Raw genomic sequence first — 23,842 nt, 5'->3', positions numbered from 1 at the left:
GAGGAAGAGATTCAGGTGAGTAATGACAGAAAGACTAACGGACAAATGATCCCGAGGATATGACTGAGGTTTGACAGATGTGAGGAAACACTGGGGATGAAAGTCTACCACACCTTTAAAGAATTGAAATCAGTCCATGTAGAGAGTTTAAATCAGTTCATTTAAAGAGTTTGAACTAATTTGTACAAATGACACTGAGTAAATATGAAAAATTATCCATTTAATTGAAGTTGAAGATGAACAACCGTTTTCATGATCAATAACAGATGTGAAGTCGACTCGTCCTGTTACTTTTTCAGACACCTACTATCAGATAATATTCAGGTAAAAATACCTCAAATGTGTATTTAACTAAAAGTACAGCTGTTAATGTACTTTCCAACTGAAGTAAAGTTTCATAGGGACTATTTAAGATTCAAGTCACCAAGAAATAAGACCGAAATGTTAAAAAAAAATCATTCAAGTATTCAAAGTTGATTATAAAAATGTAAAAGATCTTCAGCAGGTCGAATTATTCCAATCATTTATTTTAAAATATACACATGTAGCATAATTACCCATCCAGGAGGCGGGGTTTAATGACCAAAAGTATCTGTTTATTTCTGTTTGACAGGATGTAGAGGAAAACATTCAACAAGTGCAAGTACGAGGGACAGAACATGCTGTCAAGAAAATACACAAATACTAGTATCTAAAATCTATATCAAAGTAAAAGTACTTGACCTTAGTGCTTTTATAACAAATGTGGTCACGAAGGTTTTATAGAACACAACAAACTAATGAGATTAACATGTTACAAAATCCTAGTTATCCCTGATACTGAAGAATGCAGTTAAGTACAAAATTCTACTGCAATACTCAAGTACAAGTACCTCAAACATGGACTGAAGTACAGAACTGCAGTAGAAGCACTTCATGTATAAAGTAAAGTTTAACATGTAAAATTAGAAACTAATCAGTCATTAATGATCGATATTTAAGTGCATCGAGTCAAACGATCATCTGACGAGGAAGTAAACCTGTAAAAGTAAAGTACCAGTACTCAAATACAAGTACTGAAGGAGAAGTAAAATCTGACAGTACTACTCCAACAACCACAGGTAAGACAGTCTGAAGAAAAGTATTTAAGGGTGTTTCAGTCAAAGCACTCCTGTTTGTAGTCAGCAAACACACATTTCACTTACTTTACTGTGTGTGATTGTAGTAGTACTTCCTCATAGCATAATTAGGTCCCTAGGACCCTGCAATGGCCCCTCTGGAGTACCCCAAGGCTCCACTCTGGGCCCACTACTTTTTATTTTATACATCGCTAGCTTCATACCACCGGTGCACAGTGTCAGTAGTCACAAAAGAACAGAGTTTGAGGTGAATTGTGTTAAGTTTCACTTTGGGCTTCATTAGTTGTAGAAGTCATGTTTTTTTTTCATCAAGTGTATTTAATTTTTTAATGCCTCTGGACATCAAATTTAATGCTTTTTAGTGACATTTAAGGCCTTAATTTTCACAAAATCTGTCTAATGACTTAATGACCTGTGGAAACCCTGTAAAGTGGTCCGGGTCAGATTTAGGACCACATATGAAAGTGGTCCGGGTCAGATTTAGGACCACGTATGAAAGTGATTCGGGTCAGATTTCGGACCACGTGTGAAAGTGGTCCGGGTCAGATTTCGGACCACGTGTGAAAGTGGTCTGGGTCAGATTAGTGCTGTTCAAACTGCCTGGAACAGATCAGATCCAGGTCACATTTGGACACATGTACCTTCAGTGTGAACAGAGCCTAAAGCCTATTTTCTTTTCCTCTTTATCTGCATCAAACAGAAGCTAAAGAGCACAGGATTGGTCCATTGAAGCCAATCCTATCTGACATCAGCAGCTTCAATCACAGTTTGACCCAAAAATATAGTTCAGTTTCTTTATCCAGTCCAGTATGACCTTAAATGACCAGAAAAAAAAAAATACAGAAAAGAGTCTAGAAATAATGACAACTGTAAATGTTTCTGTTTTAGAGTTAAAAAAAAGTCAAGTCATCCTGTGAAAATGTGAAAATGTTTACATTACAGATGTTCCTTCCACCAAAAAAAAAAAAAAACAAAACTGAAATTTCTTGAATATTACACCTCTACTGATTAATCCACGTACATTATATGATCGAATGTGTTTGACAACGGATAAACGAAGGCCCAACACATTTATTAACAGACAGAATATGGTTTAGGTCAGAGGTGTCAAACATGCGTCCCCCCCAAAGGTTCCAATTCGGCCCCTGGGATGAATTTACAAAGTGCAAAAATTCCACAGTCAAGGCTGTGGAACTCATTTTAGTTCAGGTTCCACATACAGAACAATATGATCTACAGTCAAATAATAACAGCAGAAGAACCGACAAAAAAGAAAGACTGCAGATTTTCTTCTGTGAAATGTGAAAAAAATATTACATTGTCTATAAATAATGACAACTTCAAATTGTTGTCTTTGTTTTAGTCAAAAATTCCACAGCCTTGAATTGAATTAAGCAAAAAAAAAAAAAATTAGCTTGAAATAAGGAAAAATGTTGAATTAAGCAAAAAAAAAAAAATCTTCAATTAAGTAAAAAAAAAAATCTTGAATTATCCATCCATCCATTATCTGCCGCTTTATCCAGGGCCGGGTCGCGGGTGTAACAGTCTAAGCAGGGATGCCCAGATTCCCTCTCCCCAGACTCCTCCTCCAGCTCTTCCGGGGGGACCCCGAGGCGTTCCCAGGCCAGCCGGGAGACATAGTCTCTCCAACGTGTCCTGGGTCTTCCCCGAGGTCTCCTCCCGGCGGGACGTGCCCGGAACACCTCCCCAGGGAGGCGTCCAGGACACATCCGAAACAGATGCCCGAGCCACCTCAGCTGGCCCCTCTCGATGTGGAGGAGCAGCGGCTCTACTCCGAGCTCCTCCCCCTATCCCTAAGGGTGCGCCCAGCCACCCTGCAGAGGAAACTCATTTCGACCTCTTGTATCCGGGATCTTGTGCTTTTGGTCATGACCCGAAGCTCATGACCATAGGTGAGGGTAGGAACGTAGATTGACCGGTAAATCAAGAGCTTCACCTCTCGGTTCAGCTCCTTCTTCATCTTGAATTAAGTCAAAAAAAAAAAAAATCTTGATTTAAACCAAAAAAATCATGAATTAAGCCAAAAAAATCTCAAATTTAGCAAAAAATTTGAATTAAGTAAAAAATCTAGAGTTAACAACTTCAAATTTTTGTCTTTGTTTTAGTGCAAAAAATAACATTAAATTATGAAAATATTTACATTTACAAACTATCCTGTACCAATAAAATGTGAATAACCTGAACAAATATGAACAACTTGAAATGTCTAAAGAAAATTCCACACAAATTGAACTATTTTCTGCCTGTTCCTCAGTGTTTAGTGTCTTTGTAGATCTGATCCATAATTAGGGCTTTGTGTCGGCAAGACTCTGGAGATGCAATACAAATCACAATACTAGGATCACAATATGATATATCACGATACTGTTAACAAGGTGATATTTTCTGTTTTGTTTCTTTTTTAAAAAAATTATTTCCTGGAAAAACTAACAATGCAGCGTTTGAAAGAAAAAAACTATAACTAACTGAAACTGTATTGTGTGCTTATAAAACTAACTAAAATGGATAAAAAATTATGGATAAAATTCCCTTTGTTTTCGTTTTGTCAACGTCGGATTGATACGAAATCGATTTATTTCACTCTAGCAATTTTATCTAGCGGTACCATACGACACTTGACAGTCCGTCTGTTTCCAGTCGTCTTCTGGTCCCCACTCTACCTGGAAACATGGAGACTAAAGTTGGGAGAAAGCAGCAGAGTCCTGTCTTGGATTTATTTGAATACGACGACAGAGAAGAAGAGAAAAGATATAAAAAAAACTAAAACTAGTACTAAAACTAAGCATTTAGAAAAAAAGAAAACTAATAAAAATTAGCAAACCTGCTTTAAAAACGAATTAAACAAACTGAATTAGAGAAAAAAAAGTCAAAACTAAATAAAACTAAACTATAATGAAAAATCCAAAACTATTAAAACCTTGCATCCAACATCAGAACATTATTTTTGCGCATTCCCAAAAAAAACAAACATTTGCCTCTTTCAGACAGTAAAAAGTGCTTTTAGGATGATTGAATTATCCATTATTGAACAAAACTGCATTATCAGTTTAAAAGAACTATATGTATGACCTGCAATATCACAATAATACTATAGTAAACAAACAGAGCAAAATACCCATGTGAATATAGAAATAAAAGTTTGAAAAACAAAAATTAACCTCCTAAAAATATCGATTCAGTATTGTGAAGCGAAATATCGCGATATATTGTGATACCAATATTTTCTTACATGCCTGCCCATAATGCACATGTAGAAATGATAAGTTGAGGCAGAATATTGTTAAAATTGCACTTATTTTTCTTAAGAAATTAAAGTTTTTTTCAGGTTATTCACATCTTTTTTTGTTTGGATAGTTTGTAAAAGTATTTTTGTAATTTTTTTTTTTTGCACTAAAACAAAGACATAAATTTGTAGTTGTCATTTACAGGTTATTCTGTTATTATTTTACTGGTCTGACCCACTGGAGATCAAATCAGGCTGAATTTGGAACCTGAAAGAACATGAGTTTGAGAGCCCTGGTTTGAACTGAACAGTTAGTCATTATTTATGGCTCGTTCTATCTTTTTATTTACTGGTTTGACACAAATGGACTCTTAACGTCTCCAGTGAACATTCAACTCAGCTGTGGGCCGGACAGGGCTGTTACGTGGCCGGTTCTGACCCACGGGCCGTATGTTTGGCGCCGCCCGACTCAGGCCGTTACACTACGAGGCCAAGGATGCCCGTCTTGACCTCCAACCAAGGTTATCATTAACTAAAACTAATGAAATGACAAAAAACTAGAATTGAGAAAACATTTTCATTAACTGAAATAAAAACTATAATTACACAAAAAAAACATAACTGAAACTGTATTGTGTGTTTATAAAACTAAAACGGATAAAATTCTGGATAAAAATGGGGTTAGTGATGTCAAACTGTTCTTATTTTAGTTCCAAACTCCTAAATTTGAACAATATTCTTCCTTTTCTACATTTGCGTAACATTGTGTAATACACATGTATAAATAATAAGTTAAGGCAGAATATTGTTCAAATTGCACTGATTTTTCTAATGGAATTTCAGTTTTTTCAGGTTATTCACATTTTTCTACAAATATATTATTTTTTCTTAAACTAAAATAAAGAGAAAAACTTGGAGTTGTCATTATTTATAGGTTATGATGTCATTATTTTACTGGTTCCAGCCCACTTCATATCAAACTGGGCTGAATGTGGGACCTGAACCTAAATGAGTTTGAGAGTCCTGGTCTAAGTGAAGAAGAACCCCAGGGAAACATCCTCAGACCTTTACATATGTGACTGTGTGTTCATGTCCACCAAGGTTATTATCATTAACAAAAACTAACGACACGACGAAAACTAGAATTGTAAAAACATTTTCGTTAACTGAAATAGAAACTAGAATTAAAAGAAAAAAACATAACTGAAACTGTATGGTGTGCTTACAAAACTAAAATGGATAAAATTCCCTTCGTTTGCATCTTTGTCACTGTTGAAAGCAATTTATTTCGTTTTAGCAATTTTACTTGCTGTCACCATACGACACCTGACAGTCTGTGACTTGTGGTTTCCAGTCGTCTTCTGGTCCCCACTCTACCTGGGAACATGGGGACTAAAGTTGGGAGAAAGCAGCAGAGTCCTGTCTGGGATTTATGTGAATACGACAAAGAAGAGAAAAAAAAAAAAACTAAAATAATGAAAACTAATAAAAACTAGCAAACCTGCTCTAAAACAAATTAAAACGAACTGAATTAGAGAAACAAATAAGTCAAACTATTATAACCTTGACCTCCGACCCCCTCGGACAGAGAAACCAGGCAGAGATACAAAGTACAACTCACAAAATAAAAGTCGGTTTATTGTCAAACAACAACTTCGCACATACTCAAAACAGGCGTCATAAAACAAAAAGTCGCTGACAAAAAACAAAATAAAAGGAAAAAAGAAAAGAGGCTCTTTTCTTGGCCTTACCCTCCCATAAAAACAAACTAGTTATGGTACAGCTAAGTACATACATTAAATTTACTGGAATGCTCTGAGTTCAACGGCTTAAGAGGTTCTTTCCAGGTTTTTTGTACTTTTTTTTTTACATGTTTTTTTTCTAGTATCTGTTTGAGATATGTAACATGGTCAACCAAGTAAAATCTTTTTGTTAAAGAAGCACCGATTTTGGTCGAAGAGATCGTCTGCTGAGAGAGAACCCGACCCCCCCCCTCCGAACAATATGTAACAAAATATAACAATGTAAATAAAAATACAAACAAATTCTCCTTTTTCGTGTTGTTGTCGTTGTTGTGAAGCCGGATTCTGCGTCGATGGGTTCCTCTAGAAAATTTGTCGCAGTTTGAGGGGAGATCGAGTGGGTGTGGTCGTGGTGATGTCGTAGCTGTTGTTGAACTCTACTTGCTAATGACCATGTTGGGTTTGTTTTTTTTTTTTGTTTTTTTTTTAAATTATTTTTTCTTAATTCAGTCCTCCAGATCCTCCACCTGAGACTTCAAAAACCGTCGCAGGTGGAGAACCAGGAAGTGGATCAGCAGGATGGCGCCGCGGAAACGCATCAATCATCGTCGTCGGTTTTCTGCTTCTTGGTTTCGACGTCATCCTGAAATGAGGAGAAGGAGGACGGTGAGTGGGTTGTCAGGGGTGCAGATGGAGCGCTGTGATTGGCCGGCGTGTGGGCGGGCTCAGGTGCGTAGCCTCACCTCGTCGTCCTCGTCGTCGTCCTCAGCTGCCCGTTTCGTGCCGCCCTCGATCTCGTCGTCATCTTCCTCCTCGTCCTCCTCGTCACCTGGACATCAAAACAAAACCCCACTTTTTACTCATCTGTCACACCTTTGACTTTGATATTTGCAATCTTTGAGATGCTTTTTTTTGTTTTTTTTTTAAATCACCTTCTCCGTCGTCCTCCTCGTCTTCCTCATCCACTTCCTCGTCTTCCTCATCATCTACGTCGGGCTCGCCGTTCTCCTCGTTCTCCTGAAAACACAACATTTGGCATCGTTAGCATTGCGTTTGTGTCCGGAGGTGTCGTCCCACTGCATCTCTGCCGCCATTTCCCAGGTGATGTAGGTGTTTGATGGAAGTGGGCGTTACCTTTCATTGGTGGCGGCGTCTTTGCCATTCTCCTTCTCCTCTGCCAGTTTCTTCTCTTCAGGTCCTAAAGTTATATATATATATAAAAAAAAAACAGCAACAGAAAAGTTAGCAGCAGCTGTGAGCGTCCACAGAGCTGTAACCTGCTCCTCTACCTCTTGGCCTACTTAGACAAGCCCCGGTGCATTCTGGGTAAATGCACATTTTTCAGTCCCTGTGCTTGTCAGAATGGAGCCTTCCTATTTAAACACCATACTGGTCTCTGCAGATCCTCCCCCCGCCCTCCCTCCCACTCCATCCCCCTCTAATGTGTTGTAATCTGATACTTTGATGTGGCCCCCGGGGCACTCTGGGTATTGTAGTCTTCTGCGGGCTGCCGTCGCCGCCATATGTCACGAGACACGCCCGGGAGAGGCACTGCAATACCCAGGATGCACCGCTCCGTTTAAAATAACACAGGAGCAGGGGAGGAGGCGGTGGAGGAGGAAGAAGAGGAGGAGGAGGAGGCGGAGGAGGAGGCGGCAGCGAGACGCACGCTGCTGCCACCGCTTGTTGTAGGACAATAGAAGCCGACACATGGCAGGCGCGGACCGGAGCGGAGGACGCGGCGGTGCGGGACCGGGAAACGGGGCCGCCAAACGCAACGTCCGAACATGCCGTCGGGGCTTTTCTTTGCCTTTTTTCCCCCCACTAATAACACCGGAAAACCGCCCGCCGCCTATTAATAGCCCCTGGTTCGGTCGACACCGTCCGCGCGCGCAGCGCTTTATCCCGCTGCACGCGCCTCCCTCACCCAGCCTCATATACTGTTATTGATTAATTGCTTTACATAATCTCATTGGTTCAAATCCATTAAGCTGGTTTAGGTCTGAAGCGGCTCCTTGTTCACTCTGGCTCCGCGCACTGGTGCGTAAAAAGGCGCTTCTTGTGCGTAAAAATGCTCCACACACTATAATAGAGTGAAACAGACGCCCCCCCCCCCCCCCCCCCCCCCCCCCGGATTATCAGCGGTAATACCAGGCCCCAACTTTTCCCTCCGCCCCCCCCCCCCATATGTTCATTTGTTATAAGACTCAGAATTATTCACGTCCGCGGGTCCTCATCCACAGGCTGGATCCTGTTCTCTAGCGCCGCTCCGGAGCCGCGGAGGGGAGGGGATGTTGGAGGTGGTGGTGGGGGGGCTATTAAAGTTTTACCCGATGTGGACTCAAAGTCCACCTGGATGGAAAGCAGCATTTTAGAAAAGAAGCACAGAGATGTTCCGGAGCAGAGGCGCAAAACCCGGACGGACAGACGGACAAAGACGGAGAGCAGCGGCAGCCCGCACACCCCCACGGACACGCACCCGCACCCGGAGGGAAAAGAGAGAGAGGGAGAGAGAGAAAAAAAAACAAACAAAACACTGAAACTTTTCCCCTGAGACACAAACGCGCCCTGAGAACAGGCTCCAAACACACCGGAGAAAAGGCGGAAGCCGGGACTCGGCGCGCGGAGGCTCCCCGGTCCGAACGGAGCTGAACCAGCCGACCTCCACAGTCGGTAAACCAAACCGGGTCGGACGACCCGGTGCCTTCTGGAACGGGCCCGAACATAACACACCGACACAACATCCACACCAACACACACAGACGCGCGCGCGCACCGGAGCCAAAGTTGACATCGGTGTGAATTACGCACCGCCGCCTCCGTCCATTCAAACGGACCGGGCTCACCCTCCAGCCCCGGACGGAGCCTCCGTGAAGCCCGGGACCCGCTGCTCAGCCACGGTTACCGCTCTGCTCACAAACCCGCCCGGGACCAGAGCGAACCGGAGCCCGGAGCGGGATTTATCCGAGAATTAACGGGCATTAAGCAGCCTGCAGGACGGGGATAAATGTAGGAATAGAGCGGAGGTGCGGAGGACGGAGGTGCGGAGAAATGCTCCAAAAGCACAGTGAGGGGGAGCCGGAGCCGCCGCTGGTCGGAGATGTTCGGTTTCGAAGCTGATGGAGAACCGAGCTGCCCGATAAACAAAGAACCCGCGCAGACTCTTAGTCTCCGGACAATGAGCCGCGGCGCTGCCCGTTCCCATGATGCGCAGCGCAGCCCCCCGCTCCCCGGTGCCACCGAACCCCCCATCACAAACTCCCAGGTCAGCCTCAACGGCGACTTTTCCCTCCTTTTCCTCCGGTTCCGTCCTCCGCTCAGACTCGGCCCAGTCCGGTGAGCGCGAAGCGACGACGACGGGAGCGGAGCTTTAAAATCTGGGTTAGAGCTTCACTGAGGGGGGGGTCAGAGAGTCGGGCCGGCGGAGGGGGGGGCGGCTTACCTTGGCAGAGATGTCCGAGCCGGAGTCCACCTGTGTGTCTGCCATTGTTTTAGTTGGAAAATAAAGGACGGCTGAACTCAAAGGTGAATAAAGTAAATCCTCTCCTCGGGTTCACTTTGTCTTATTTTGTGCCAGTGGCCAATGCCGCTGACGGCCGAGCCTTTAATATAGGCTAGTGGGCGGAGTCCAGAGGAGGTCCGCGGCCGCTGATTGGCCGGACGCTCCACAGAGGTGTTCTCTGCGCGCGTTGGAGTGGAACAATGGATAGAATTTCTAAACCCGGAGCGGACGCCACGCCCCCTCCTGTCCGTCTGATTCACCCCCGCCGCTGCATCTGTCCCCGAAAAACAATACCGAGTCCGAGTCAAACCGACCCAAACAGACCCGCCGAACACCGCGGCGCTCCGGCCCACACCGGTAAAACCACGGCGCTCGGTTCGGATCGAAGTACGCACCGAACTGCGCGCGGACAGGCGGCGCGGAGGCTGACGTAGTGTCACACTTTGATTGATTGATGTTCGTCTGGTCGAGTCAAGCGGCGGCTCGAGCCGTCCTCCCGCCCACCGCCGCGGCCAGGGGCTGAGAGCGGCAGGTTCTCAACACAAAAAGCACAAATGTGTCCAGAGTTAGTGGGTTGGAGCTGAATTTGAGCCTGGCCGCCTCATCACCGGCCGCAGGAGCACTTATCAATCACATAAAAGGCGCAGAGAGCGGAGCGCGCGGCCGCCATGGCTCCTCTGGGACCGTGTCGGCCCCGCCCCTTCCCGGCGTCCATGTTGGATCTCACTCATTTCACTGCGCACTTGACACTTTTTTTTTTTTTTACATAACAGATCATAAATTCGTGCGCCAAGGTCGACGCAAATAAACACACAATCCACGTCGAACAAACCAAACAGTGCTGTGGTGTTGGTGAATGTGTGCGGACCAGTGCGGAGCTCGTGGCCTCATTTCCTCTATTGTTAGAGAAAAGCCCCGTGGAGGAGGAGGAGGGGGAGGAGGACAAAAAGCAGTGCGACACAACAGACATGCGATGAGACAAGAAGTGCGCAAACCATTCTACTGTGCTCATGATCTGACCGCATTCTTATGAAACACGAGGGCAAACACGGATGTTTCTTACCCACTTTAGTACACATGGCTTTTACAAGGACAAGGCGGCGACAAGAAAAGCCGCCGACATAGCTGTCGGGTTGGGGGATGGGAGCGGAGTGCGCTCCGGTAACGGGCAGCCCACATTCACATTCTACTCCGATGACGCACGCGCAGCCGAGTGCCGTGCCGATTGGCGCAGTAAGTGGAATAAACACGGTTTTGACGCAGGGCGGGCACTGATTGGCTGAAGGGCATGTCCGTCAATTCAAACGCGGCTGCAGCAAAGTGCGGCTTTGGATCCGGGATCCGGACCGCGGAGGTACACGGTACCGTCCGACGCCATGATCTGTGTCGGATCAGGATGAGGGTCCACGAACACCAAGAACCGGCTCTGGTCCCGGTTCTGTTGGAGGAAGAACTTCTGAAGTAAAAGTACAAATACAACAGAGAACTCCCGTCCTCAACAGAGTTAATATCACACCGAAAATGAAGCAAGATCTGAAACAAAAGTAAAAATCTGAGTAAACAGAGGAGGAGTTCAGCGAGTGTCCTTTTACTGAAGTACCAAAGAGCAGAAATACTTTTACTGAAGTACCAAAGAGTAGAAATACTTTTACTGAAGTACCAAAGAGCAGAAATACTTTTACTGAAGTACCAAAGAGCAGAAATACTTTTACTGAAGTACCAAAGAGCAGAAATACTTTTACTGAAGTACCAAAGAGCAGAAATACTTTTACTGAAGTACCAAAGAGTAGAAATACTTTCACTGAAGTACCAAAGAGCAGAAATACTTTTACTGAAGTACCAAAGAGCAGGAATACTTTTACTGAAGTACCAAAGAGCAGGAATACTTTTACTGAAGTACCAAAGAGCAGGAATACTTTTACTGAAGTACCAAAGAGTAGAAATACTTTTACTGAAGTACCAAAGAGCAGAAATACTTTTACTGAAGTACCAAAGAGTAGAAATACTTTTACTGAAGTACCAAAGAGCAGAAATACTTTTACTGAAGTACCAAAGAGCAGAAATACTTTTACTGAAGTACCAAAGAGCAGAAATACTTTTACTGAAGTACCAAAGAGCAGAAATACTTTTACTGAAGTACCAAAGAGTAGAAATACTTTCACTGAAGTACCAAAGAGCAGAAATACTTTTACTGAAGTACCAAAGAGCAGGAATACTTTTACTGAAGTACCAAAGAGCAGGAATACTTTTACTGAAGTACCAAAGAGCAGGAATACTTTTACTGAAGTACCAAAGAGCAGGAATACTTTTACTGAAGTACCAAAGAGTAGAAATACTTTTACTGAAGTACCAAAGAGCAGAAATACTTTTACTGAAGTACCAAAGAGTAGGAATACTTTTACTGAAGTACCAAAGAGTAGAAATACTTTTACTGAAGTACCAAAGAGCAGAAATACTTTTACTGAAGTACCAAAGAGTAGAAATACTTTTACTGAAGTACCAAAGAGCAGAAATACTTTTACTGAAGTACCAAAGAGTAGGAATACTTTTACTGAAGTACCAAAGAGTAGAAATACTTTTACTGATGTACCAAAGAGCAGAAATACTTTTACTGAAGTACCAAAGAGTAGAAATACTTTTACTGATGTACCAAAGAGCAGGAATACTTTTACTGAAGTACCAAAGAGTAGGAATACTTTTACTGAAGTACCAAAGAGTAGGAATACTTTTACTGAAGTACCAAAGAGCAGAAATACTTTTACTGAAGTGCCAAAGAGTAGGAATACTTTTACTGAAGTACCAAAGAGTAGGAATACTTTTACTGAAGTACCAAAGAGCAGAAATACTTTTACTGAAGTACCAAAGAGTAGGAATACTTTTACTGAAGTACCAAATAGCAGGAATACTTTTACTGAAGTACCAAAGAGCAGAAATACTTTTACTGAAGTACCAAAGAGCAGGAATACTTTTACTGAAGTACCAAAGAGCAGAAATACTTTTACTGAAGTACCAAAGAGTAGGAATACTTTTACTCAAGTACCAAAGAGCAGGAATACTTTTACTGAAGTACCAAAGAGCAGAAATACTTTTACTGAAGTACCAAAGAGTAGGAATACTTTTACTGAAGTACCAAAGAGCAGGAATACTTTTACTGAAGTACCAAAGAGCAGGAATACTTTTACTGAAGTACCAAAGAGCAGAAATACTTTAAGTGGAGTACCAAATAGTAGAAATACTTTTACTGAAGAACCTAAGAGTAGAAATACTTTTACTGAAGAACCAGAGTAGAAATACTTTTACTGACGCACCAAAGAGTAAAATACTACGTTCCCTGACACAGTCCTGAACAGTGGACAGACTTCAGACCTACAGTCCTTCTCCACTACCTGGACATTTACACGTTCTGCTCTGTCTTCATAGAACAGTTCAATAGTTAGTGGAATCCTCTGTTTCTGTCCCTTTAATCTCAGTTTGTTTGTTTTCTGCTCTTCTGTTTTCTGCATTTAACCGTTCATACCATAAACACTGGACAAATCGAACTCTGGAATCTTGCGTAATCTAAAACATGGGAACGTTAACGCAGTTGGTTGGACATACACTCCTTCCAAGCAGACTGTTGTCCAAACTGCGCAGTCTGGGTATTGGTGAGCACACCTGCAGATGGATCGGTGATTTTCTTACCAACCGTCTGCAGTCAGTCAGGATGGGGCCTCCTCACTCTTCTGTCCTGACAGTGAGTACTGGGGCCCCCCAGGGCTGTGTGCTCAGCCCCATGCTGTACACCTTGTACACCCATGACTGCGCACCAATCCACAACAGCAACATCCTTGTCAAATCTGCAGATGACAGTACTGTGGTGGGGCTGATCCACAACAATGATGAAACGGCCGACAGAGAGGAGGTCCTGAACCTCACCACCTGGTGTTCCCTTAATATTCTAGCACTCAACTCCTCGAAAACAAAGGAGTTGGTGCTGGACTTCAGGAGGAAGAGGAAGGATCCCCCTCCCCTTCTGATCCGAGGGGACACCGTGGAGAGGGTCAGTGACTTCAGATTCCTGGGTACATACATTTCTCAGGACCTCACATGGGGCAGAAACACCAGTGCCCTTGTGAAAAAAGCACGGCAGCCCCTGTACTTTTTAAGGTCACTGAGTAAGGTGAACCTGTCCCAGGAACTGCTGCTGTCCTTCTATAGATGTTCTGTGGAGAGCATCCTTACCAACAACATCTTAGTGTGGTATAGGAGCAGCTCTCAGGCTGACAAGAAGGCTCTGGAAAGAGTCAGGAAGTCAGCTCAGAACATCATAGGAGTCCAGCTGTCCTCTGTGTCAGACATCTATAACAGCAGGTGTCTGCGCAGGGCCAGAAGCATCAGCCTCGACGGTTCACATCCTGGACACAGCCTGTTCTCACTGTTGCCCTCAGGGAGGAGGTACAGGTCCATCCAGGCCCGCACCTCCACATTTAGCAGTATGTTTTATCCAAGTGCAATACGGGTGCTGAACACACTGTAATGACAATACCTCACACAGGACATATATTTAACATATGTCATAGTGTTCAGCCAGGGTCAAGTGCAATATATACTTAGCTCTACTGTTTCTTTTTGTTTTGTTTTTTTCTCGGTTGGTGACATGTCTGTTTTTATACTGTATGTACAGTACAGGCCAAAAGTTTGGACACACCTTCTCATTCTTTGCATTTTCTTTATTTTCATGACTATTTACATTGTAGATTCTCACTGAAGGCATCAAAACTATGAATGAACACATGTGGAATTATGTACTTAACAAAAAAGTGTGAAATAACTGAAAACATCTCTTATATTCTAGTTTCTTCAAAGTATCCACCCTTAGCTCTGATGACTGTTTTGCACACTCTTGGCATTCTCTTGATGAGCTTCCAGAGGTAGTCACCTGAAATGGTTTCCTAACAGTCTTGAAGAAGTTCCCAGAGATGCTTAGCACTTGTTGGCCCTTTTGCCTTCACTCTGCGGTCCAGCTCACCCCAAACCATCTCGATCGGGTTCAGGTCCGGTGACTGTGGAGGCCAGGTCATCTGGCGCAGCACTCCATCACTCTCCTTCTTGGTCAAATATCCCTCACACAGCCTGGAGGTGTGTTTGGGGTCATTGTCCTGTTGAAACATAAATGATGGTCCAACTAAACGCAAACCGGATGGAATGGCATGTCACTTCAGGATGCTGTGGTAGCCATGCTGATTCAGGTTGCCTTCAATCTTGAATAAATCCCCAACAGCGTCACCAGCAAAGCACCCCCACACCATCACACCTCCCCCTCCATGCTTCACGGTGGGAACCAGGCATGTAGCATCCATCCGTTCACCTTTTCTGCGTCGCACAAAGACACGGCGGTTGGATCCAAAGATCTGAAATTTGGACTCATCAGACCAAAGCACAGATTTCCACTGGTCTAATGTCCATTCCTTGGGTTTCTTGGCCCAAATAAATCTCTTGTGTTTGTTGCCTCTCCTGAGCAGTGGTTTCCTAGCAGCTATTTGACCATGAAGGCCTGATTCACGCAGTCTCCTCTTAACAGTTGTTGTAGAGATGTGTCTGCTGCTAGAGCTCTGTGTGGTATTCATCTGGTCTCTAATCTGAGCTGCTGTTAATTTGCGATTTCTGAGGTTGGTGACTCAGATGAACTTATCTTCAGCATCAGAGGTGACTCTTGGTCTTCCTTTCCTGGGGCGGTCCTCATGTGAGCCAGTTTCGTTGGAGCGCTTGGTGGTTTTTGCGACTGCACTTGGGGACACATTCAAAGTTTTTGAAATTTTCTAGACTGACTGACCTTCATTTCTTAAAGTAATGATGGCCACTCGTTTGTCTTTACTTAGCTGATTGGTTCTCGCCATAATATGCATTCTAACAGTTGTCCAATAGGGCTGTCAGCTGTGCATCAACCTGACTTCTGCACAACACAACTGATGGTCCCAACCCCATCAATAAGGCAAGAAATTCCACTAAGTAACCCTGACAAGGCACAGCTATGAAGTGAAAACCATTTCAGGTGACTACCTCTGGAAGCTCATCAAGAGAATGCCAAGAGTGTGCAAGGCAGTCATCAGAGCTAAGGGTGGATACTTTGAAGAAACTAGAATATAAGAGATGTTTTCAGTTATTTCACACTTTTTTGTTAAGTACATAATTCCACATGTGTTCATTCATAGTTTTGATGCCTTCAGTGAGAATCTACAATGTAAATAGTCATGAAAATAAAGAAAATGCGAAGAATGAGAAGGTGTGTCCAAACTTTTGGCCTGTACTGTATATTTACACTTCCTTTCTTCTTTAAACTTTTGCACTACGCATCACCAGAGAGTTGTCACTTACAATTTCGTTGTACATATGTATAATGACAATAAAGGCATTCTATTCTATTCTATTCTATTCTATTCTATTCTATTCTATTCTATTCTATTCTATAACCAGTACCAGTATCAATACCAGTGTCAGTACCAGTACCAATGTCAGTACTAGTGTCAGTGCCAGTACCAGTACCAGTGTCAGTATCAGTACCAGTACCAGTGTCAGTACCAGTGTCAGTGCCAGTACCAGTGTCTTTACCAGTACCAGTGTCAGTACCAGTGTCAGTATCAGTACCAGTGTCAGTACCAGTAACAGTGTCAGTACCAGTGTCAGTACCAGTACCAGTGTCAGTACCAGTACCAGTACCAGTACCAGTGTCAGTACCAGTGTCAGTGCCAGTACCAGTGTCTGTACCAGTACCAGTGTCAGTACTAGTGCCATACCAGTATCAGTACCACTGTCAGTACCAGTGTCAATGCCAGTACCAGTGTCAGTGCCAGTACCTATGTCTGTACCAGTACCAATGTCAGTACCAGTGTTAGTGCCAGTACCAATGTCAGTGTCAGTACCAGTACCAATGTCAGTGCCAGTACCAGCGTTAGTACCAGTACCAGTGTCAGTACCAGTAGCAGTGTCAATGTCAGTGCCAACACCAGTACCGGTGTCAGTACCAGTACCTAAACTAGTACCAATGTCAGTACCAGTGTAAGTACCAGTACCGGTGTCAGTACCAGTGTCAGTACCAATACCAGTGTCAGTATTAGCTCCCATGTCAGTACCAGTACCAATACCAGTGTCAGTACCAGTGCCAGTGTCAGTACCAATACCAGTGTCAGTACCAGTATCAGTACCAGTGTAAGTACCAGTGTCAGTACCAGTACCAGTGTTAGTACCAGTACCAATGTCAGTACCAGTGTCAGTGCCAGTGCCAGTACCAGTATCGGCAGGCCTGGACTGGGTAATTGGGAGGACCGGGACAATTCCCGGTGGGCCAGTATGGTATTTAGGCCACAAGGGCTGGAGTTCACTTTAAATATATATGATTTTTTTTATTTTTTATTTTTTAGACCGGGGGGGGGGGGGGGGGGCAGTCATAGCACTGGGTTGATCACGTAAACTGCAACTGCTGTTCCTGGGCCCCACCCCCTGTACTAGCAAGCAGACGCAGACGCAGCGTGACCTGCTGTAGTCTGTCCGTGCATACGGTTAGCAGCTCTGTACTGTATCTGTGGAGCATAGACCATCTGTGCTCTGTAGGCTGTGGATGCTCAGCTGTGGTCAGCTGCAAGGGTGGAGCGGAGAAGCAAGAATTAAAAAGAGGAAAGCTCTGGAAGCAAACGCAGCCAAATGTGACAAAATCTGCAACTTTTTCACAAAAATGACCTCCGGTTGGAAACAACTAATGAGGACGATGAACCGGGTAAAGCACCTTTAAAGTTAGTTAATTATGGAGTCAGTGAATTGTGTGGCATTGTGGCGTGGAACATAACGTTACGTCATTTAAATAATAGTCTGATGCGAGGCCACAGAACTGGGAAACTTTGTCTTGTCGCTCCTCAGAGTCAGAAAGCAGATCCAGCAGCAGACAGCAGCCATGAGCCCACAAGTCCAGAGTGGGCAGGTAGGACTGCTCAGAGAGGGAAGAGGATTAGAAGAAATAGGCTCCAATGGACAGTATGGTGTAGGCCTGTTCAGTATGAAAGGTATCTGAGATGATTCAGCACTACATGAATGAAACTGACACCAAGGCTTTGACAATAGAAGATTTGTGCTGAGAATTCAGAGCATTTTTAAACTGTGCTTTAGTGTCAGAAGCAGAGCCAGGAGCCAGTAGTGATGAGGGGATTGTTCCTGTCAGGATGGAAGGAAAAGGTGAGCTGTTGGAACAGACTGTGTGAACAAGCATTAGTTCCAGTAAAACCACTTTCTAGACCCAAACCATAGTCCTGACCTATTTTAATTTTTATTATTAAAAGTGAGACAGTAAATACACAAAGTCCACAACTGAAAGGCAATAGCATAAAGTCATATTAAATAAACCTGCATATTTAGCCAGTGTAAAGATCTGAATTAGTTCAGTAAGTCCAAATGTCCGTAGATAATATTTTTTATTGTGATCCAGGTGCAGGTGAGTCTAGAGAAACTGGAGGAAGTGTGAAAGGGAGAGCAGAGTCTACTGATGACAGAGGAGCAGCTCAGCAGCACAACCCTGAACCACTAGGCACAAATGACACAGATGAAGAGGAGTCTGTTGTTAGCTTAGATTACTTTGCTCACCCTCAGTCACAGGACATACAGACAGTTTTTTCTGATCATCCTCGTCAAACCCCTAATATCACTGTACCAAAAGTTTTCAACAGCAAAGATGGAACAAACTGCAAGTAAGTTGTGATGGAAATCTTTTGTTGCAGAGGATACCAAAATGATAGAGTTATTAGAAAGTGCAGAAGGCTTTATTTTTTGTATCATTTTTTTATTTAATATTTTATATATTCTTTTATTTCATTTCAAACATTTTAAAGGTTTGAAAAATGTTAACACTTATAAGAACAAAAATATAGATTTTGTTATTGTTGTGTTGTGAGGAATAATAATGTTGGAGATGTCGACGTGCACTCACTGTTGAAATAAATCCACACTGTGAAGCAACCTTTACTTGCGCTGAATTGGAAATATTTTAGAAAATACACTGAATTAGAAGGCTTTGCAGAACAGTGTGTAGACCTAACATGTAAGGTTAGAATTCCATAATTTTAATAATAATTGGTCGTGATCTAAAGTGGGCCGGTCTGAGGTATGAAACTCCAGGGCTGAAAATGAGTCTCAGTCCAGCCCTGAGTACCGGTGACAGTACCAGTGCCAGTACCAGTACTGGTGTCAGTACCAGTGCCAGTGTCAGTGCCAGTACCAGTGTTAGTACCAGTACCAATGTCAGTGTCAGTACCAGTACCAGTACCAGTGTCAGTACCAGTGTTAGTCCCAGTACCAATGTCAGTGTCAGTGCCGGTACCAGTACCAGTGTCAGTACCAGTGTCAGTGCTGGTACCAGTGCCAGTACCGGTGTAAGTACCAGTACCTAAACTAGTACCAATGTCAGTACCAGTACCAGTATCAGTACCTGTACCGGTGTCAGTACCACTGTCAGTACCAGTACCAGTAAATAACTGCTTTGATTGGAAACAAAATGAATAAACTGTTTTTGCAGACATTTTTTCCTTTTCTTTATGGAACGTCCTTTGCATTAGACAGAGGTTTGGTCCACAGCAGAGGACAACAATGCATGTGTGGGTCTCGGCAGGACATAGAATACATGGAATACATGGAATACATGTAGTCCATGGAATACACCATGTATTAATACTATATGAATGTGAAACCAAACTGAAGCTGTCAGCCAAACATTCTGCAGTAAAAGTAAAAGAAGCTGCACCAAGTACTAGAGTACTCATCAGATGGACTGGAGCACTCATCAGATGTACTGGAATACTCATCAGATGAACTGGAGTACTCATCAGATGTACTAGAGTACACATCAGATGTACTGGAGTACCTATCAGATGTACTGGAGTACTCATCAGATGTACCGGAGTACCCATCAGATGTACTGGAATAATCATCAGATGTACTGTAGTACTCATCTGATGTACTGGAGTACTCATCAGATCTACTAAAGTACTCATCAGATGTACTGGAGTACTCATCAGATGTCCTAGAGTACTCATCAGATGTACTGGAGTACTCATCAGATGTACTAGAGTACTCATCAGATGTACTAGAATACTCATCAGATCTACTAAAGTACTCATCAGATGTACTAGAGTACTCATCAGATGTACTGGAGTACTCATCAGATGTACTAGAGTACTCATCAGATGTACTGGAGTACTCATCAGATGTACTGGAGTACTCATCAGATCTACTAAAGTACTCATCAGATGTACTAGAGTACTCATCAGATGTACTAGAGTACTCATCAGATGTACTAGAGTACTCATCAGATGTGTCCTTGAGTCCAGTCCTGCAGTAAAAGTTAGTTTGTTTGTTCAGTTTATTTCAGACACAACATAATCCCAAAAGATTGGAAAAAAGGACAAAAAATAAAAAAGACTAAACTAAAAGATAAAAAATAAAATAGGAAATGGAACAACTCTTGTGTAGAAGAAGCCACTGCCTATCCAGTCGTACCCTGAAGTACTGAGGTAGATCCAACCTGTGGTGGACCTGGACCCTGACCAGATACTGGACTACAAACAAGACCTGAAGGTCTTGAGATGTCGGTGAAGGTCCAGGTTTAGGGACGAGGATGATGGTCCAGGTTTAGGGACATGGGAGAAGATCCAGGTTTAGGGACGTGGGAGAAGGTCCAGGTTTAGGGACATGGATGATGGTCCAGGTTTTGGGACATAAAAGAAGGTCCAGGTTTTTGGACGCGGGTGAAGGTCCAGGTTTGGGGACACTGGTGAAGGTCCAGGTTTGGGGACGTCCTGGCTGTGAGTTGAAGTGTTTGTTCTTGAAGGGTCTATGGTCTCCGTGTCCCCGTGTGCTGCGGTGGACTTGAAAGGCCGTCCCTTGGACTCCTGCCCGGGCCCCAGACCCTGAGGGGCCTCCAGCCTCCGCCTCACTGAGCTCCAATTGTTTGGACATAATTTGATTAGGTCCACTTCTGTTTGGGAATTCACACCACTGAGGGACAATGTGCAGGGGGACGGGTCCTGGACCTGCCAGGGGCCCAGTGTCAGCGCTGGCCCCGAGGTCTGAATGAGTCTTCGTTTTAATTGGACCTTAACACCAGGTGTCCAGGAGGCATCTCCGACGGTTTAAACCTGTCCACGGCACTCGACACATTCACAAAGACGACGAGTAGAAGCTCATTTCACAAAGAACGAAAAAGAAACGACAGGAAACTGAAGGAAAAGGAACGTCAGATAAAAACCATGTCACAGGTTCTTCTGTTCTAAAGATGTGGTTGGTTCTTTCATCGGACCTTTTTCTGCTTCGATAAATTAGAACTGTGACAGATAACACCTGAAAAAAACAGGAACTAACCTAAACCTAAACCTGAACCTGAACCTGAACCTGAACCCAAACTAAACCTGAACCTGAACCCAAACTAAACCTGAACCTGAACCCAAACTAAACCTGAACCTGAACCCAAACTAAACCTAAACCTGCAGACAGACTCATCCCTGTGTCCCTCTGTGTCTGATCAGCCTATGAGTGTACAGTCGGTAACCGTGACGACAGTTCTTCAGTACGGTTATCTGTCTGCTCCTCTGTCTACCTTGGGGGGGGGGGTCCAATATGGCCATGTAAACATAAATCACATGACCCATGACATCCTGTGGCATGGGCCTATTCTTACCGAACACACGTGATCTGACATAAAGCCCTTCGTTCACTGAATCTGAGTTTGAATTCGCAGAAGTCAAACGTCGGAGTGAGTTTGAACCGGACACCGCCTGGGACCACGACGCCACGTTCCACCGTCTGGAACTCGTGCCCACTGTAAAAAGTTACGCTTGGTTTGTTTCAGCTTTTTTTTTACACGGACCAGTTCTTTCATCACAGACAAACCAGAGGAAGTTGCTGCACTTCCTGTTATTAAAGCAGGTTGTTTTGTGCACCGTCCGCCTCCGTTTAGACCTGAGTCCAAAAACGCTTAAAAAGTCCTGTTTCACTCATGATATGTTCAGGGACACTTCATATAGTAGGATATTACCAACATACCACCATGGATTATTCAGGTTTTTACAGATAGAACAAGTGTTCAGAGAACGTAAACCTCTGCCAAGCACCCTGAACGGTGTGCATGTGTGGATCGACTGTTTCTTTTTAAATTCAACAGTTTCCAGGTTGTTCCATACAGCAGAAAAAGCTGAAGCTTGGTCCCAGTCATGTGTATGTCAAATTATATTAAATTCCAATCAATATTTGTTGAGTTATAATGAAAAATGTGTGGTAAATGGGATTTTCAGTGTTAAATGTAAATGTCCACAGAGTCCACATTCCACAGTGGATGTGGACAATTTTGAGCCAGATACAAGAGATTGTTCTAAGCTACGGGTGGATCAAACTGGAGGCTAATCAAAGTTGTTTTGAATTTTTTAAATGAATTTTGGAAAATTGCTCAATGATGAGAGATAGGAAAATGTGAGATTTTGTGACCTTACTGTGACCTTGAACTTTGGCCTATTTGGCCCAAAATGTAATGGGTTGGTCCCAGGGCCTAGGCCTATCTGTGGGGACAATTTGGTAAAGAGGGTTGGAATAGTTTTCCCGTAAAGTTGCTAACAAACAGACACACAAAGCAAAGTGATCGCAATAATGGTAATGAGGCTGATTGGTAGGTTCTTCCACTTCTTTATTTATTTATTTATTTTTTTTGGGGGGGGGGGGGGGGGGGGGGGGGTGTTAAGATCATTTTTCACTTAATTGGAATGTTTACCCTTAAAGGGTTCTGTATAGTATTGATATTCACCAGCCGGGGTCAGTCTGGTACCAGAGCACACTTAGAGCAAGAAAAGCACTCAGAGAGTGCAGACCTCCACCAAGACAGATATGAAATTACATGTCATGTATGTGACTTAACTCTGTCTACATTGTTCATTCAGATTTCATAAAACTAATGTCGCTTCGTCATCAAATTGAGGAAAAGTTTCAAATGGGTTCATTTTATGACATTTACATTTGTTCTTTTCCTATTCCAGTTTCACTTAAATTGACATAAATATTCTAATTTTTGCTCCATTTTTCTCATGTTTGTGGCTGTTAAATGGAACAAACCATGGTTACAAATGTGTAAAATAATAGAAACTCCATCTGAGGTAGTTTTCCTGCACATGTGCAGAACAAAGCAGGTGTGCGGTTTCAGGTACTGATGCTAACTTTACTCATCAGCTTCATCCTCTTCCTCTGCTCTTCATCATCACATGTAAATAGACTGGATGTTTATGTTTCATGGACTGACTGAAGACAGATGAATAAACTCAAGTGGAGCACAAACAGGAAGTGACATCAGGTGGTTGAAAACCTGAAGATAGTGCTTTCTTTCATGGGGTCACATGACCATGTGTAATGTATGATGTCACCTTTTCACTAGGACTGATTTAATGAGCTTTAAAAAAAAACATTTATGTCTGGATCAGATTAGATCAGATTAGATTAGATCAGATTAGATCAAATCAAATCAGATTACATTAGATCGGATCAGATTAGATCAGACTAGATCAGATTAGATTAGATCAGATTAGATTAGATTAGATTAGATTAGACTAGATCAGATTAGATCAAATCAGGTCAGATTAGATCAGATTCTTTTGTGTTTTTATGTCTGAGGTTAAATATCATGTGATAATCAGTGTTTGCGTCCACCAGTGACGTCTGTAACTCCTCCCTCTTTTCGTTCCCGTTCACTCATGTTAGACTGGATTTGCTGTTTGTGATCCAACGTGTGGTTCTGGTGTTGGTTTGAGGCCGTGGCGTCTCTTTTCCAGGCCGATAAATGACCTGACCACATGGACAGCAGTTTTGCCCTGAAGCCACCGCAGCTGTGGACGGGCCCGGGTGGGTACGTCAGAGGGCGGTGGGCGGTAGGTCGGGGGTTTCAGGTCCGTGTTGCAGTGGAAGCGTCTGAACACAGAGCCAGTGTTTGTGAAGCAGCTCTGCAGTTTTTACGAGGCCGTCGCCCCAGGCCCCACATTTACTGAAGGAATTCAGTCCAGAACAAGTCCAGACACAGAGGCCTCGACAGACCCCTGCTCAGGCCACGCCTCCTCCCACCTGCCGCAAAAGAACACTGTTCCTGCACAGAAGTGGACGCTGTCCCGCCACCGTGCCTCCGAGCAAGGCCTGAGTGGTGTGAAGTCCGCCTCAAACCCACCACCTCATCCTGCATCTGGATCCAGAA

The 23,842-nt window shown here is 43.5% G+C and overlaps 1 protein-coding gene and 1 long non-coding RNA gene across 2 annotated transcripts; one reads left to right on the top strand and one right to left on the bottom strand.

Annotated features, from left to right (window-relative positions):
- Positions 1–6,093: 6,093 nt before the first annotated feature.
- Positions 6,094–23,573, top strand: LOC115437762 (uncharacterized). Its single transcript, XR_003937973.1, has 4 exons — positions 6,094–6,216; positions 6,322–6,326; positions 18,098–18,107; positions 23,563–23,573. It is a non-coding gene; the product is annotated as an uncharacterized LOC115437762 (long non-coding RNA).
- On the bottom strand, positions 6,509–7,161 carry LOC115437760 (prothymosin alpha-B-like). Its single transcript, XM_030161094.1, has 3 exons — positions 7,037–7,161; positions 6,848–6,933; positions 6,509–6,747 (listed from the first exon to the last, which is right to left on the bottom strand). Exons 1-3 carry the CDS (start codon positions 7,134–7,136, stop codon positions 6,703–6,705), a joined length of 231 nt encoding a protein of 76 aa, XP_030016954.1. The 5' UTR covers positions 7,137–7,161; the 3' UTR covers positions 6,509–6,702.
- Positions 23,574–23,842: the final 269 nt, after the last annotated feature.

The sequence above is a fragment of the Sphaeramia orbicularis genome, chromosome 17, assembly GCF_902148855.1.
Source record: "Sphaeramia orbicularis chromosome 17, fSphaOr1.1, whole genome shotgun sequence".
NCBI classification, from domain to species: Eukaryota; Metazoa; Chordata; class Actinopteri; order Kurtiformes; family Apogonidae; genus Sphaeramia; species Sphaeramia orbicularis.
This window is presented reverse-complemented; position numbering and strand designations above follow the sequence as displayed.

Bases quoted from the DNA above. Each gene is read 5' to 3' on its own strand.
- LOC115437760 (XM_030161094.1), bottom strand. From the start codon at position 7,136: ATGTTGTGTTTTCAGGAGAACGAGGAGAACGGCGAGCCCGACGTAGAT. The intron at 6,934-7,036 runs GTGATTTAAAAA...TTTGATGTCCAG, and splicing joins CGAGGAGGACGACGGAGAAG to GTGACGAGGAGGACGAGGAG. The intron at 6,748-6,847 runs GTGAGGCTACGC...TCCTCATTTCAG, and splicing joins ACGACGACGAGGACGACGAG to GATGACGTCGAAACCAAGAA.